Raw genomic sequence first — 18,643 nt, forward strand, 5'->3', positions numbered from 1 at the left:
TAAATAAAACCATATATATTTTTTTTTTGTGTTTATAATAGCTTAGATAATTAAGAAAAATAATATTATAACTCATTAATAATTTAATGGTTATATTATTTGAATAACATAAATAATTTTTTCATAAAATTATATATGAGTAAAACACATCCCTTTAATATTTTTTGTTGATGGCCTATCAAAAAAAATAATTATTTATTATATGTTTACTATATGTTCCCTTTAAATGGAAATATAGAGTTTTGAAATTTGAAAAAAATTTTGTGTAGTATGCACAAAAACGATAATATCATTATATGCATTATATATATATTTTTAAGAAGATAAATAAATTATGAAACCCAATAATAATATATGCGCATATGATTTCTTCATATCTTTAAGTATTAAATACATATATAATATTATTTATGGCTATAATATAAAATGCATTTTTTCATTTTAAAAAAATCAGATAAATCCATAAAATAAATATTAAAAAAAAAACATAATATGTATATAAAAATAAACTTTTACGATAAAATTAGTTTTTTCGAAAAATAAGGAAATTGGTCACTCGTTCATAAAAAATAGCATACTTCAATTAAATATATGTAAAAAAATACACATTGAATTTATTAAGATATAAAATATATTTGTATCAGTTAATAAATATGCAAACCCTAAAGAATACAAATATAACATGCCCATATTTATATTGCTTATGATTTGTCTATATCTTTTGACTTTTAGTGAAATAACAAATGCTTAATATGGAATACTCAAGTATATGTGTGTTATGCATATTTTAAACAATTTAAATTTAATTGAAAAAACATACAATAAGCCGAATATAATACACTACATGGTTAATAAGAAATTATTTAACTATCAAAATGTGTAAATGCCGATCAATCCGTTAAAATAATTCCCAAATTTGTAATTAAATGATATACATTTTTTGAAATACATTCCTAAAATAGGTGCTCAAATATATTTTTGACTATATAGAATGATAAAAAAGGCAAATATGGTATATAGTACAAAATAAATTTATAGACATGTGTTGATAAAAGGTCGAGGAAAACATTCGACGCATAAAACTATGTTAAATTAAAAATACATTCGTACTATTATTAGTTAATATGTGTATGCTTTGCAGTGTTTAAATTCATATACTAAATAATTATTAGCATATTGCAGTTTCCATTCCGCAATAAATAAAATATATTTATTCGTTGTTCAAAATAGACCATGTGTGCCCATACCCAATTGTTCGTTTATTTCCAAATATTATATTTCTTAAAATTTTAAAATAAAGACCGTCTTTTTCATATGATAGTTAATAAATAATAATAAAAGATCAGTATAAAAAAATGTTAGAGGGGGAAAAAATGATAATATATATAGATCTACGAAAATAAATTTAATTATCGAAACAGTTGATGTATAATGTGTATAATTAAGTTCAAGTCTTTTAAATGGTATATTTGTAAACTATTAAAATATATGTGTATGTATATATTATGTAATGTAGTTTGTATAGCAATAATAATTAAAAAAAAATTATGCTCTACAATTACATATATGCATGCATTTTGTTAAGTGTACTAAAAAATGTACATATGTGCAGTGTAAACGAGTAGAATAAACATTAAATTATATATATATATACACGTGTGTGTGCAAGATATATGTGCATATATAAATAAATTAAATATATATAATTATACTGAGAAAGAGGTACTTAAAAATGAACGAAAATTTGCTAGAGAATATATAAACTAGTGGCATGTATAATAACTCATATATGTATATGCATTTTAAATTAAAACACGAATTAATAATATGTATTTTACAAACAATTATAAATTAGTGAATTAAAAAAAACTACAACTTCATGTAAAAAATACAAATGCCATTTAAGCATGTTAACAAATGAAAATTGCAAAGGTCATTTTCTTTTATTCTTTTTTTAACTCAAAACATACTTTTAATTTGTATATTTTTTGATATAAGTAAAATTATATGTATAAATACATCACGAATATTTGCCACGTATTACATTCATATTTGTATTGCTATATATACATAAAATCACCCAAAAAATAATGTGTATTACGAAATTTAAAATTTACATAAAATCATGTATATATATTAATTAAACAAACTACAAAACATTCCTGATTTAAAACAAATATGAAACTATACATAAATTTGCATATATCTTTGTTTGAATTAATGCTAGTTTTTTTTTTTTTTTTGAAAAAATAATAGATCTTAATTTTGGATTCTTGCGGTAAATTGTCTGTACCCCTTGGTATAGATACATATATATTTAGTAATTTATTTTTGACCACAAGCTTTTTGTTTATGTGGGTATATATCATTTATTTCCCAAATACGCAATCCATTTGAGGTTATATAATTGGTGCACGCATATATAAATGAATTATGCACGTATACAAAAATGCATATGATTAAACTCGTAGATACATAAAAACCCACAATATTTATTCCAATTTCAAATATATACTAACTTAGGTATTCTGAGGTGTGGTGATAAAATTTCTTCTATTATCCGTATTGTTTAGCTGATTCCTTTGATTTATCAATGCTTGTACATATTGTTCTTCTCCCTTTTTTATAGTAACTTTTAATTTCTTTTTATGTGCTAAAAATCCGTTCATATATTTTACAGCATTAATTGCACTATCTACATTGTCATATGAAACAAAAGCGAATCCTCTATTTCTTCCTGTATCTTTTTCAGTAGCAATATATGCCGAAATAATATTACCAAAAGGTGAAAATGCAGCTAATAAATCATTTTGAATCCATTCATTTGGTATATGAAAAATAAAAATATTTGCCCCTACAGGACCTGAAACTTCATTCATATTTAATGGATTAATAAAATCTTGATCCATTTTTCTAGGTTTATGCCATTGTGTTTGGCCCGTTAATTCATTATGATAATATGGTCTTCCGTCTTCTTTTGAAAAATATTGTTTCCATGGTGATCGTATAGAATTATTATTATTTCTTTGTTGGTTTGAATTATTTTGCAAATTATAATTCATATGCATTGGATATCTATTAAATGAATTTATATTCATATTTTTAAAATGTTGTGATTTCATATATGCGTTATTATTGCCTTTGTTACTGTTACCATTGCTATTATTATTAATAGCATTTCCATTGTTATTATTATTGTCTATATTATTATTATTCATCTGTAAAGGATTCATTAAAGCCCTATTTAGTAATTGCCTTTCTTGTAACTGATTTTTTGATTGTGCAAATCTAACTTCTATCGGTTTCTCTGCATTTTCAATAGCTATTTTTCCGTTTAAATTTTGTACAGCAAAAATTCCTTGCTCTTTATAATCATAATTAACAAAAGCACACCTTTTACTTACCCCGTTACTATTTTTCATAATATATACTTCTTTAACATTACCATATCGGTTAAATATGTTTCGTATTTGATCATCTGTTATATCTTTAGGTAATGATCCTACAAATAATTTTGCTTCATTTTCATTAGCATTATTCATATTAATACCATATTTTTCTAATTCTCCTATAGCAAACTTAACTATTAGTGGGCCTAATGTTTCGCATATTATTTTTTTTCCATGTAAATCTTCTATAGCCTTTTGAGCAAAATATATTGATTCCATTCGAACAAACACATTTGCTCTATTTGCATTTGGCTTTTTATCTTTGATAAAAACGACATCTTTTGTTGCTCCATATTCTTCAAAAATTAATTTTATATCATCTTCTGTTAAATTTTTTGGGATAGAACTAACGAATAACTTTACAGGTATTGAAGGTGCAGGATTATATGGATTATTCATTTGATATATGTATTGCGGTTGTTCATTTACTCTTGCTTCTCCATATGATGCTTCATTATTTTCATTATTATATTGTTGTTGTTGTTGTTGCTGCTGCTGTTGTTGTGTATTATTATTCATTTTATTAATACTATTGAAAAGTAAGGGTCAAAAAAAAATAAATATATATGTTCTATTACTTTATAAGAACATTAAATGCACTCCCAAAGGTACTTTCGGTAGTTGCAAATTTGGTGAAAAAACGAATTAAACTAAGATGGACAAATCTTTGTTTTAAAATCGTGAATTGAATTGTATGAATATATATATGCACACATGTATACAAATAAATAAATAAATATGTATATATATACAAATTCAGATACATATAAGCTTATTTGTAAAATAATAATAGAATAAGGAAACGAAAATATGTTTAATTATAAATTTACATATGTATATAAGAGTGTTTTTTTCATATATTTTTATTCTGCTGTTTATGTAAAAAATATATACTTATATATTTATGCTGCTTTTATTATATCTTTTTAGTTTATTTCTTAATAATTTTCTTTTACTTGTTTTATTATATTGTTTTTATTTTATTTACTAATTTGATATATATATATATATATATATTTTTTGAATTTTTTCTTTCGATTTGTATAAACATTTATATATGTATATAATTACGAAATAGTACTATTTAATCTTTATTTTTTTCATATAAAAGAACAGTGCCAATATAGGAAAGTATGGGCTTATACTGATCTTCTATTTTGATAACATAATGAAGCATGTACTATATAAGCACAATATTATTCTTTTGCTTTTTTAATATATATATTTTTTTCTTATATAAATATTATATTATACTAAACTGCGATAATAAATGTTCTCCAAAAATATTTAAGTAAAAAAAATAATAATATAAAAATGAAAAAGTGTGCATTTTTATGTATTTTTAAAGAATCTTTTTCATGTAATGTTAAATTTTTAATTAATTCAATTGAATGTAAAGAATTGAAATTATAGTAATCACATGTGTATATTCATATAATGTAAAATAATTTGTAGGCACGATATAAAAAATATGTACGTAATAATATACATACAATATAATTATAAGAATAAGCGAATATTTATTATACACGTGTAAAAAGTATGCCCTATATGCATAAATGCAAAATATTATTATGGTGAAAAAATATAAATATACAAATTAAAGTTTCTTATTATTGTTACATTACGCTATTATGTGTTAATTTGTATATTTTATCTTATCAATTTTTTGCGCACATTATTATATATATAACACTATATATTTCTTTTTTGCTTAAAATTGTATTGCTAAGTATATTTGATAAATAGGCAATTAATTGTACATAAACTATATCCACGCGAAAAAACATTATGAGCTACATATGACACTCTACCTATATGTAAGTACATATCTATGTATTTTGTATATTTCTATGATTAGTTTAAAGGGAATATTACTTCCATACAATGATTTGTAACGCTTTTTGTATTTGATTTAATACATGTTCCACAACGAAATTTATAAACAAAATATTTTAACACATATCACTGCTTATGGATTTGATACCCAGAAATTATATACATAGGAATAATGTATTTATAAGGCTACATAGATTTTAAAAACAATAGGTCCATTTTAATAAGTCGTAAAAATTGTGGGCATATATTTTATTTAGGATATTATTTCCCCTTAGGATTTTTGATATATATATAGAAACACATCACATTTTATTTTAAAAATACTATATCCATTCGTTTGTTTACATCCATTTAAAGGCATTCTCGATTATTTCCGCGTGTTATGATATTAATCATAGTTGGTTTCTAATTATTTTGCTTTTTCAAAATATTCCTATTTTTATGTTTATAAACATTTTTTATATTTCTACAAATTAAGGTACATTAGAATGTGATACAACAAATAAATATAGAAATACCTATGAAATAATAAAAAATCACCATTTGATTTATTAAACCTATTTATATTCAAACCGAACCTATATATTAAAAAAAACATTTCGGGATACCATTAATTGGATTGCTACATTGTGGGCAATATTTTTACTATACTTTTTTATGTGTGTAATGTGTGTTGATAATTTAAGTTGTTTTATATATTTTTTATTGTCCTTATCATTTGAGTAACAATTATTTGAATAAATATAATTAATAAAAGAATGATACAATAAAGAATAGTGGGAGGATATTATAATTGAAAAAAAGGGCAAGAACGTAAAACTATTTATGGATATATCATTAATTATAATACCATCTGTATAGATCATTTCATTTATTCAGTGGATAATGAAATGGTAAGGAATAATAAAATTATTGAATGAAATTAAATGTAGTCAATGAAAATTATTTTAATGCCCAAAAATTTTAGTATAACCTGAATATAGAAAGTAGCATTTGTCAGGGTACACACTGAAAATTCGAGAGGTTTATGTGAAAAAAATGTATCATATAAATTGCTTTTTCGGTATTTAAAAAAAAGCAATCAAATTATTATTATTTTTAAATTGTTATTCAAATATTAATTTTATTTGTTATATAAAATAATTAAAATTTACATGCGTAAATATGTATATATTTCGCATTAAAATGATGGTTTGCAAAAAGCACATTTTTAACATCCCTTTAAGAGTATTGAAATAGTGGGGTAAAATATTTTATTAGTAGGGAAATATAATATAGTATTCATTTAATAATTCAAGTGTTAATTATTATACAATGTAATATATAGCGTTACTCCATTTTTTGTTTTTTTGTATATCATTTTTTTTTTAATATATGCTTTGAAAATTCAAATTTACATCTTAATATACTTTCTCATTTGAACAACGATATTATATATATACAATAAACATAATAAATATAGATATATATTATATGTACGCATATGCTATTTTTAGTTCTATATATTTAAAATTATCATTTATTACACATATACATGTATTAAATGAAAAAAAAATAAATAATAATAGAATATAATTGGTGATATATAAATATATATCGATTGTACTACATTTTTTTAAGAACATTTTTGAGATGATTCATTATATGTAGAGTTACATCGTTTTAATGAATGCAATTATGTAAGGTTCGTCTTTTTAATGACTATTGCAAACTTGAAAATATTATTAAATAATTTATTACCTAAAGTTCTGCAAAAATATGCATAATGAGGAGATATATGCATATATAATGCTGCATAACAATATAGTTTGATATCATTAGTGTGTACAAAATATATACATGGGTATATAGTTTTTAGTTTATAAATATGTGCTATGTGAGATTATATATATTGGGCTCATACAATGCTTTATCTTTTGTTTGTATGCTACAATAATTGTAAAATTCTTAACCATTGAATATAACTGTTTTTTACATGGATAAACCTTTTTTATATTATTTCAATAAATCAAAATTAGATGAAAACAAACACTAATTGTTTTTTTCTTTACTTTAACAAGCGATATTATAATCCTCCGAGTAAAAGAAAATGGAGCAAACAAAATGACAAATATAAAACGAGAAGGCCATTAGCCGAAAGTTTTAATATGCATAAAATCAATATCAAAGGGGAATATTGGAAACAGAAGCATGTAGATAAACAATTTGTTGTTGAAAATGGGAATCAAGATATGATTAATGAAAAAACTAGTTTAAACTTTTTTGGATATCCAAATATATCATTACATAATAAATTAGGGGGTAGTCTATATATTGAACAAATGGATCCAATAACATTATGTATAATTATGAATAAATGTATAAAAGAAAATATATGTGAAAGTTATATATGGAGTAGCTTATTAAATAGGTGTACAAAGATAGCGCATAAAATAAATGGAAATTTGATAAGCTACATTTTTAAATATTCATCACAATCTGAATATTATAGTCATTATTTTTTTCTTACAATGCTTGGTAATATATCATCTTATTTATATTCTTTAAATTTGAAATGTTGCGCAAATATATTATATGCAATGAATAATAATAGCAATTTTTATAATGAAGAAATATATAATAAAACTATTGAACATAGTTCTTTGCTTATTTTAAACAGAAATGATATTGATATTAATAGTGTGTTATCTATAATTAATTCATTTTACCCTTTTCGAGACAATAATTCTAATAGTACAAAGAAATTGGAATATTCAAATATTCAAAAAAATGTAAATAACGCATATATATTATTTGATAGCATAGCAAAAACATTTAATAGGTATGATTTAGACTTGAGTGAAATTGATAGCATATGCTCGACTTTATTAGTTTATTGTATGCTAAATAGGATAAATATATTTTTTCAAGAAAAAAATATGAGTGTAGTAAATAAGCTATTAAATTATTTGAATAATAATATTGAAAAGTTGAATATCAAGCATATATCTATTTTATGTTACACACTTTGTATTTTTAAAAATAAAATAGATCTACAATGGAATCATATATACAAAAAAATAGAAAGTGATTGTTATTTACTGGATAATGATTACATATCTATTTTATTTTATTCAATGAAAAATAATATATTGAAGAAGAATATAATTTATAATAACTTATTGAATAATATAAATGATACTTCACTAGATAATATTAGTTTAATAGCAAATTCATTTTTAAAATCAGTAGATATGGCTAAGCAAAATAATACACATACGGATCGCAGTTTTGATCAAAAAGGTAAATTCGAGAGAAGAAAAAATGGAATTACAACAAGCAGTAATCATGTTAAAGAAACAGAAATTAAGAACGGTATGCATGATAATAACGATGGTGAATTAAAATTAAGTTATTCGTTTAATCTATTTAATAATTTTTTGTATGGTAAGATAAAGTATAATATTAGCAATTTTAACGCATATCAAATATATTTAATATTTAAAGGGCTATGTGAAACAAAGTTAGAAAATGATAAAGTCGCTGATTTAAAAGTAACTATGATGAAAGAGATAAATAAGCACATTTATACAATGCCGATTTATTTATTATCGTATTTTGCAAAAATATTTACTGATAATTATATAAAAGAAAATGATTTAATAAACTCAATAAAAGATATTAGTTTAATATATTTGAGCATTTATAAAAACATAAATATACATGATAGTGAATATACTATAAATGAAAATTCAACATTAATAGAAGAATATTATAAAAATACAAGTAATGATAAAAAGAACATAAAAAATGATATAAATTTTATATATAGCGAAAAGACAAAAGAAATTAGTTATTTATCAGATAAATATTTAATTGATCTTAATTTATATAACACTCAATTTAAAATTTTAAATGAAAAATTTGGTATAACCAACGACCAAATTGAAAAAATATTTCAAAACTCCCAAGATAAATTTTTTAATTATTATTTGAATGAAAAGCATTTATCGAATTTTATTTATTTATGCACTATATTGGATAATGAAAGTTCGATTCCTTATTTTAATGAAATCAAAACTATAGTAGAAAATAAAATAATGGATAGACAATTAAAATTTACTCCTTCAAATATTTTGTATATTTTCAAAACATTAGATCATTTCAATTTTTTAAACACAACAAACACATTTTTTAATTTATTATTAAAGCAGCTGTGTGAACAAATATTTTCGATTAACACATCAACCTTTTTGGCGATTCTACAATTATTTTATAAGCATAAAATTTCACATTATTATTTTTTAAAAAAGTCAAATTACATAATCAATATGAATAGGTATTTTCAAATATTATATTCTGCTATGTCCGTGAAAAATAAACCAGTTGTTATTCAAATAAAATTTGTATGTTGATATAACTCAATTATTTCATTTTTCTTTCTATGTAGGTACGAACTAGATCAAAATTCAATAGTGGACATTAAAAACATGATTTTTGAATTGAAAAAGTTACTTTAAAAAACCAAGTTAATATAGGGTTAAACTACTATACAAACAAGCATATATTTATAGATATATTTTCACTTTAAGATATATTTCAATTATGGAATAAAAATAAAACAACGGCTTTGTTATAGCTATCATCCTTAGTGATGGTGTTTAATTATGCGAATTTAGTTCGTATTAATATTTCATATTTTTATATTTGTTAATATTTTATTTTTTTGTTTTTTCCGTATTAGTTTTGGGTTGCTCTCTTATTTGAGCTGTCTGATATTGAAAGTGTCTTATGCCTATTTGTTGCATTATATCATTATGTAAATGCTTTATTACACTGGTCATATATCTGGCTAGTTTAACTCATTTCAATTTACAAATTAATATTTTTGTATAAATTTAAAAGAGTTATACAATACCTTAATATTGCTTTTTACCATCTATTTTTTAATAATTAATACTTAATAATATTTAAAAGAAGTCACATAAGTTTTTAGTTTTCATTGCTATTATTTTATGCATAGAAAAGACTAATAATAAACAGCATGTATGCATGAATAATATTTTTAAACAAATTGAAAACTATATAAACTTTAAACACGTAAAACATGTATAATACAAATACAATTTACAAACATTTATAGTAATGTTGAACATTAAACATAATAAAAAAAATGATAATCAGTTAATTAATTAACTAATAATTTACGGACACGTATCGATCAGGATACTATAATTAATTTTGTTTTAATTTATCCCCTGCTTGCAATTCTTCCTTTTCACCTTCTTCAAATCCTTTGTATATCGATCTAACAGTATTTTCTTGAACTTCATAATGCGGAGTACCGTTATCATCCGATTTTATTATATTGAATACTACTATTCCAGAATTTTTAATTTTATTTGTTTTAGATATATGAGGCCCCTTCAAAAACTTATTAAAAAATATCCTAAACCAATTACTATGGCCAAATATAATAAAAATATCATCGTTTTGTGAAAATATATAATCTAGCGTATCAATAAACTTGTTTTGTGATGCTCTATTCCTCAATTTTATTTTTGTTTTAAGCAACTTTCCAACTTTGTTATAAAAAACGCTTTCGACTTCTGGTTTAACATATTTATCGTCATAATATGGGAATAGTGGAACACAATCAGGATTTCTGCTAATTTCTTGTAATGAATTTAAAATATTAATACTATCCTTATTTGTATTAATTCTATTGTTTAGGGAAATAAAACAGGTAGATATTGTTCTTCTTAAATCAGAGCATAATATAGAACTTTCATATTGTGAAGTATTATTAATAATTTTGATATGATCTTCTATACTCAAATTTATTACTTCATCAGGATCATATTCCTTTTCATCATCAGTGTATACATAATCATCATCATCAACTTCTTCTTCATCGTTATCTTCATCGTCATCATTTTCCTCGTTATTATTTTCATTATCCGAATTTTTAGTGGTCATAGCATCGTCTGATTTATTATCTTTATTTAGATTTTCAAGTAAGATATTAAAATATTCACCATCTAATGTTTTCTTTAATTCACTTTTTTTTTTTTTTTTCTTTTCTTTTTTTTTTCCGGTGTCATTTGATGCATTATCATCATCATCATCCGTTTTTTTTTTTCTTCTCCTTTTTGCTTTTTTATAAAGATTTTTTATAGAATTTTTTCTAGCAATTTCCATGGTTTTCTGAGTTTTGTCTTTTAAATCATCCTCCTTGATATTATTACATGGCTCTCTATAACAAATTAGGGGCTCCTGATTAATTCCAGTTTGACCCTGATTCAAAAAATTTAATAATTCTACTGATTGCATAACACCTGCATTACTTAAAGGAGAATCGACTATTACTGATTTTTTATTAAATAAAAGGCATGTTTCATATAGTAATAATAATCCTATATCAACAACCTTTTGTGTTGATAATTTTCGATTGATAACACTGTTCCATATAGACTCTGCATGTCTAATAAAATAAATAGTTTTTACTTTAACATTTTTATTACTTTCTTCTTGTGGGATATCATTGTTTGGAGTTTCATCATCCTGCTTTTTAGCTAACTTTGATTCATTATATGATACATATCGTACAACGACATTATTTATTATTCTTAATTTCCGAAAGAAATTAACTAATACTGATGCAAAAGAATCTTTTAGCATATGTCCATGCAAAATGATACTTGCAGATTTCTTATTCTTGATCTTTTTTGAGTTTATATATTGCGTCATCCGCGAACCCCTCCTATGTATATATTCAAACACCCCACTAAATACAAACAAGATTGTAAAAAACGCAAAAATGCCACATAATATCATTTCGCCTCTCTATTATTTATACATGCAAGTATATAATAGTAATAATAATAAATTAACAAATATATTTAGTTGCAATTTAATAAATTATATAGTTTTATTGACTAAAGCTGTATTAAAAATATAATGGAATACGCGTCTTCAAAACATTTACTTAATGTTCATTTTCTTTTAATATGGTATATCATCATTTTACGGTATAATTTCCATTCTGTTTTATAATGGGAGTAAAAAAGACCTCAAAAATTGTTATAATTAACAAATATCAAATATGCAAAAATAACTGTGATAATATTAGCCACATTATTAAAATCTTTTATCGAGCATCAGTCAAACATTGCATAAAATTAATTTACCAATAGGCATATAAATATATTATTATTAAACCAATTTAAAAATATGCAAAATTAAAAAAATGCTAAATAATAACTTATATGAAATAAAAATTGCATTATATAAAAAATTACAATACTATTGTGGCAATAATAAAAATGTTATCCAAATATTGGATTTATTCATTAATTACCATACAAAAAAATGAATATTAGATAAAATTTATATTAAAAAAAATATATACTTTACTAAATATATTGATTAAATAATTTATAAAAATTAGTTTTATTTTTTTTTAACAATACATATAAATTTTTATGAATTTACTAGGCATGTCGTAAACCAAAAATTTTGCCCATCAAATATAGTTGTATTTGCCAAATTATAAAATAAATATTAAAAAAAAATATATATATTTTACATATATATAGCATTACAAATATTTTATGTAAAAAGAAATTAAATAATAGGGAAAGATGAAATAAAGATAATATTCGAAAAAATTTTCATAAAAAAATATAACCCAAAAAAAAACACAAAAAGGAAGGATAAAAGAAAATAAATGACGAAAACAATAAAACGTTAAAATAATGTAGAGAAATATATTTTTTAATTATTTGAATGAATTTAGACGATAAAAAACAATGAGAATATACTTTGATCCACCTAATTATATTTTTCAATTATTTTAAATATTTAAAAAAATTATATATACGTTTATTTTTTTTGTTCTATTTTTTATTTGCCAACTTTTTTATATAACCATATCCTATCTTACTTTAAAGTCTTTCTTATAATTCCATTATCTAAATTATCCAAACTTAAAATGGAAAATTTCTGAATAAGGCATATATAGAATATAAGTTAAGTATAATGCAACATATATATTTTATTTTTAGAGTATAATTACTTGCGCATTTAGTTCGTCTTCATTACTGACAGTTCCTATAATGATAAAGAAGAATCGTTGATATGCATTATTATTATTGTTATAATAAATATATTTATTAGGTACATATATACGTCCATATATTTGTTTAGACAAAAAAAACATGCATGTATAAATATGCATATGATTAATTGGTATATATATTTATATACGCTTTCCATGGTGGGCATGAACTATTATTCTATGTGGTCTTTTCACATTTTAGGATATTATATTTTTGTTTTAAAATAGTTTTGATTGTTTCTTTATTCGAATTCAAATCGAGATCATCATGTTTCTCCTTATTGGTTTCTTCTAAAACGGCTTGATCATCCTCCCGTTTACATTTTTTATTGGTGGCATTATAATAATTAGCAGTGTATTTGTAAATTTGATCCAGAGTAAAGATATTTGATACCGATGTATGTTTTGAATAATCGCTACTTAATTTTAAATCGTTACTATTGCCATTTTGGTTATTGCTTGGGGTGGAAATAGTTGGAATAACATGTCCACGACCCCAATTGTGGATACTATCGGAACTTTTTTCGATATATCCATTATTAATATTTTGTTCGAAATTATTACTAGTATTAAGTTGAGGTGGAATAATATTTCCATTTGGATTTTTATATGTGATAAAATTATAATTTTGTTGTAAATTACTTAAATTGTTTGCTTCAGTTTTTTGGGGAAACAAATTATTCAGTTTGTGGGTTTCGTCAGGCATGTCCACCTTAATTTCATGGGTTTTATGTTTATCATTTTTATGTAGTATTTTTTTAAACATGGACATAATATCATTAGATTTTTTTTCGTTATTGGGTGAACAGTTATGCATATTATTATTTTGTATATCTTTATATTTTTTATAACGTTCGTAATAATTATAACACTTTTCATATGGAACTTGAATAGATATATTTTGAGAACATTGAACTCCACAATTTATATCATCCTTTTCCCTCTTGTAAGTATCGATAGTATTACTACTTTTATGGTTACTAACTCTATTATTATTGCCTTCATTTTGAGAAGTAATGCGTTTTAAGTTAGTATCTATGTTAATGCAATTAAATTGGTTGTCATTTCCAGGTTGCACTATGCATTCGTTTTTATTTGCATTGTTTGTATAATCTAAAGTGTCTTTCGTTTCTGCAATATTCATATTTTCTTTTTTATCTACACTATTTTTATTACTCAGTAACTTTTGTTCCATTTTTGATTTTTTTAATTCAATCAATTTACTTTTTAAGTATAAGAATTTTTCATCATTATATAGTTTATTATAATCATTGCCCTCATGTTTATCCGAATATTCAGAGTGTACATTTTGTATAGTATGCTTATTATGGGCATTATTAGTATTTTGAATGGACTTATGTTTTTTAATGGATTTTTTTATTGATAAGCTTTGTTTGCCATTATTGCCATCGTCAGATATCTGGTTAGTTTCATTTACCTTACGTTTTTTTTTATGATCATATTGTATATCATTATAATTGTTTATAATCTTATTCTTTTTATTCGGAATATCGGTGTTTTGCCTGTCTATATAATTATGCACTTCAACATTTATTGTTTCTTTCGTTTCATTAATATTATCATTATAATTTTTATTTACATTTCTTTTATGATGTAAAAATTCATTTTTTAAGACAGAACTTTCTATTTGGTTATTTAGATTGTTTATGCAATCATTTATTTTATTAAATAACTTACCGCTTTTTTGCATAAGCAAATAATTATCTACTTGATCTTGTAAATGCCCAATTTGCATTTTTATGTTATTTGTTTGATTATGTATTTTACTATTAAAACTTTTAATTATTTCATTATATTCTCCATTTTTTATAACCTTGATTATTTGCTTATTTAGTTTACAAATATCCTGTGTTATTTGTTCATATATTTTATTAATTTTTTCGTTATATAAGTTATAAATTTTACTATTTAAAACATTTATTTCATTATTTATATTATTAGTTTGATTTTCACACATTCGAATATCCCAAGAACTTATTTTATTGTTTAATATATTTGTTTTTACATGTTTTTTATTATTTATTTCTTCAATTATTTTATTCAAATTTTGCATTTTATTGCTAAGAGAATTCATTTCTTTATGTACATTAAAATTGTTTTCACAATTATGACTTTGTCTACTTTTTGAATCGCTGTCATAATATTTATCCCTATTATTACAATTATTGTATGAATCATCTTCTTTGAAACCTTCATTACATTTGCACATGGTCGTTATGTTATTTTCTTTATTATTTATAGACACCATTTCAATAGGTTCCTTATTAGCTTGCTTATTCACAGGAATATTATTTGTTTTTAATGCGTTCTTATGATTTGCATTGGTTTTGGAAATTATTTTTTCTGATTGGAAAAATTCTTCTATTCTTTTATCAATATTATTATTTTTTTCAGAGGGTGTATCATAAAACATATTCACTTTGGTTTTGTTACTGTGTCCATTTTCCTCATTCTTGTTGTCGCAACTTAGGAAGAAATCATTTTGAGAAGTACAAATCTCAGATATATTTTTACCATTATCTAAAATAATTGAAGTAGCATCATCAATTTCATTTTTATTATTCGTTTTTGAGATATCATTGGGATTTATTATATTAATTTCGTTTTTATTCCTATCAAAAACGAAAATATCATTAACATTATTTTCTTCGTGATTTACTGAATTATCTTGCTCTTCAATTCGTTCAATTTTTAATTTTTCTTGATATTTTACCGCATTATTTATTTTTTCTTTTAAATATTGATATCTATTGCTTTTGTTTGCTTCATTTGTTTTATCATTTGAGACTGTATTTATAGAAACCTTTTCTACACCATAATTTGTGTAAATATACATATCTGTTGCTTCATTTTTTTCGCCTTTTTGAGAATTGCTTTCTTTGTTAAAATGTTTTTCTTTCCCTAGTAATGCTAAATATTCGATGCGGCTGAAAAAAGAGGATAATGAAAATATAAGTGTATTTATATACCAACTTATTAATTGCTTTATGTATTGTTATTTTTTATTTCATAAGCACCTTTTTTTTTTAGTGATACCATTATTTTGTTTGTTCTAAGCAGATAAAATTATTAAAAATAATGTGCATATTAATGTTGTGGTAATAAACTCAAATATACAACCATATATACATAAGTGTGCATGTTTATTTATATAATAATATCGTAAATGATATGATTTATAATTACGACAAAGGGAGTTAATAAAAAATATAAATACAAATAAATAAAATATAGAAAAGTAAATTTAGTTTCGATGCATCAGAATAAAAAAATAACTTACATTATTTAAGACCCATGTGTTATTCTTGTGAATTAAGTTGTCATTTTTCATTATTTTCGCATTTAAAATAAATATATGTACATACTCTTTTTTTATAAGAAGTTAAAAAAATACAGGTGGACATATTAAGGATGTATTTCCATTTTGTTCATATGCTCTATATTTTTTCGAGAAAAAACAAATGGTGTATCTATATAAATTAGTTACGCATATATACACCTATATGCTTATTTCATACTTGTTATATATTTAATTTTGTGATATTTCAAAATAATCCAAATTAAATATGCTCGTATTGTGGCATAAGCCCCAAAAAACATTGTAGAAATTAAAGATTCTACAACGAGAAAAAATATACACAGAATTATGCTATGTGCATATTTATAAAATGACAAATTTGTGAAAAAATTGTTAATAGTGAAATAAAATTGTTCATATAAATAATATTATGAAATAAATTAAAAAATAAATATATTTTGCAATGTTTAAGTGAAAAAAATAATTAAAATAATATAAACATGAAGATATAATTAATTAAAAAATTTCCATTTGTTCTTTTGTTTTATACACACATTTGTATTTTAATTGCTTATTTTTATGTTAAGTTATATATATATATATATATTTTGTATACTTGGCATATTATAATAAAAAAAATTTAGTAGCAAAATTTTGTATTGCCATTTGGCTCCTACATTTTTTATTCACCATCATGTAAATTTACTGAACGAAAAATATGAATAAATTATTTCTTCAAAAATATACAATGAATATATATATTATTATTTTATGTTTGAAACTATATTTATATATGGTATCACCAAAAAATATAAAATTTAACAAATTATTGATACGTGTAATCCCCTTAATATGACACAATATAATTATTTATCCACATATTTATTTCAGCTTATAATTTTATTTTATATGTTATAAAAATTATTTTTTTTTCCAAAATAAAATTAAGAAAATAAAAGCATTTTAAATAATTATATATACATAAATTTTGGAATATATTTTTTAATGTCTTCATTGAAATATATATATTTGTGATGTTGTAGGAAATACGAGTGAATATATTTTTTTTACTAAGAAATCATTAAATGGCAATATATATGCCTTTATTTTATTCCTGTATTTTTATAAAAAAGTCGAACAAATCTATTATTTAAAAAAAAAAGGTAAATTAATAAGCTAGCTGAAGGGGGGTGGTTAATATATGTTGTATATCTGTCTTAACCAAAATATGAAGGGATATAATTATGTTTAAGTTGATAATAATACATTGTGTGAATTTAAAATTCGGGGATATATATATTAACCCCTTTTTAGCAAAATAATTGAATTAATTTTTTTCTATGGTACTATAAAATGTGTGCAAAAAAATATATATAAATTTAAAACAAAAAATGGGAATATTTACAATATTTTTGGTTAGCTAATTGGAGCTGCTATTAAAGCATATTGAGTGTGACACATGCCATTATCTATATTCATTCGCATAGAAATAATATGCTTGTCTATATATATATTCATTGTATTTTACTATTATACCAAAAGAAGAATATACATATTCAAATAAATAGTATTATATATATATATACATTATTATTCTATCATTGGAATTAATCCAATTTGGGGTATATATATAATAATTTATAGTATAATACGAAAGGGGGAAATATGATTTGTTTTTTTATTTTCTGTCTTTTTATTGTTTTCGTTATCTATATTTTTAAAATGAATTATGAATATCCTTAGTTGATATTAATATAGAATATATTTTAAAATATAATTTTTTTCAGATTATAGATGTTTGTAGAAATATGTATTTGTTTATATATATTTGTTAAAATATATCTATTTTATTTTTTTAGAATGCTCTATTTAGCGTACCATAAATTTAGACAACTATCATTGTAACTTCCTGGAGGTGTACGAATTTTATTTTAAAAA

The 18,643-nt window shown here is 22.3% G+C and overlaps 4 protein-coding genes across 4 annotated transcripts; 1 reads left to right on the top strand and 3 right to left on the bottom strand.

The window, feature by feature from the left end:
- Window positions 1-2,519: 2,519 nt before the first annotated feature.
- On the bottom strand, window positions 2,520-3,968 carry PCHAS_1033500 (CUGBP Elav-like family member 2, putative; the record flags this gene model as incomplete). The annotated part of the gene is made up of 1 exon (XM_016798446.1): window positions 2,520-3,968. One exon carries the CDS (start codon window positions 3,966-3,968, stop codon window positions 2,520-2,522), a length of 1,449 nt encoding a protein of 482 aa, XP_016655651.1.
- A 3,338-nt stretch (window positions 3,969-7,306) lies between these two features.
- PCHAS_1033600 (conserved protein, unknown function) lies at window positions 7,307-9,787 on the top strand (the record flags this gene model as incomplete). The annotated part of the gene is made up of 2 exons (XM_016798447.1): window positions 7,307-9,606; window positions 9,718-9,787. The coding sequence occupies 2 exons, from the start codon at window positions 7,307-7,309 to the stop codon at window positions 9,785-9,787; spliced, it is 2,370 nt and encodes a 789-aa protein (XP_016655652.1).
- Window positions 9,788-10,502: 715 nt separating this feature from the next.
- PCHAS_1033700 (conserved Plasmodium protein, unknown function) lies at window positions 10,503-12,104 on the bottom strand (the record flags this gene model as incomplete). The annotated part of the gene is made up of 1 exon (XM_736704.2): window positions 10,503-12,104. One exon carries the CDS (start codon window positions 12,102-12,104, stop codon window positions 10,503-10,505), a length of 1,602 nt encoding a protein of 533 aa, XP_741797.2.
- Window positions 12,105-13,564: 1,460 nt separating this feature from the next.
- Window positions 13,565-16,738, bottom strand: PCHAS_1033800 (conserved Plasmodium protein, unknown function; the record flags this gene model as incomplete). Its single annotated transcript, XM_016798448.1, has 3 exons — window positions 13,565-16,334; window positions 16,425-16,459; window positions 16,688-16,738. The coding sequence occupies 3 exons, from the start codon at window positions 16,736-16,738 to the stop codon at window positions 13,565-13,567; spliced, it is 2,856 nt and encodes a 951-aa protein (XP_016655653.1).
- Window positions 16,739-18,643: the final 1,905 nt, after the last annotated feature.

The sequence above is a fragment of the Plasmodium chabaudi genome (genome assembly GCF_900002335.3).
Source record: "Plasmodium chabaudi chabaudi strain AS genome assembly, chromosome: 10".
Lineage (NCBI taxonomy): Eukaryota > Apicomplexa > Aconoidasida > Haemosporida > Plasmodiidae > Plasmodium > Plasmodium chabaudi.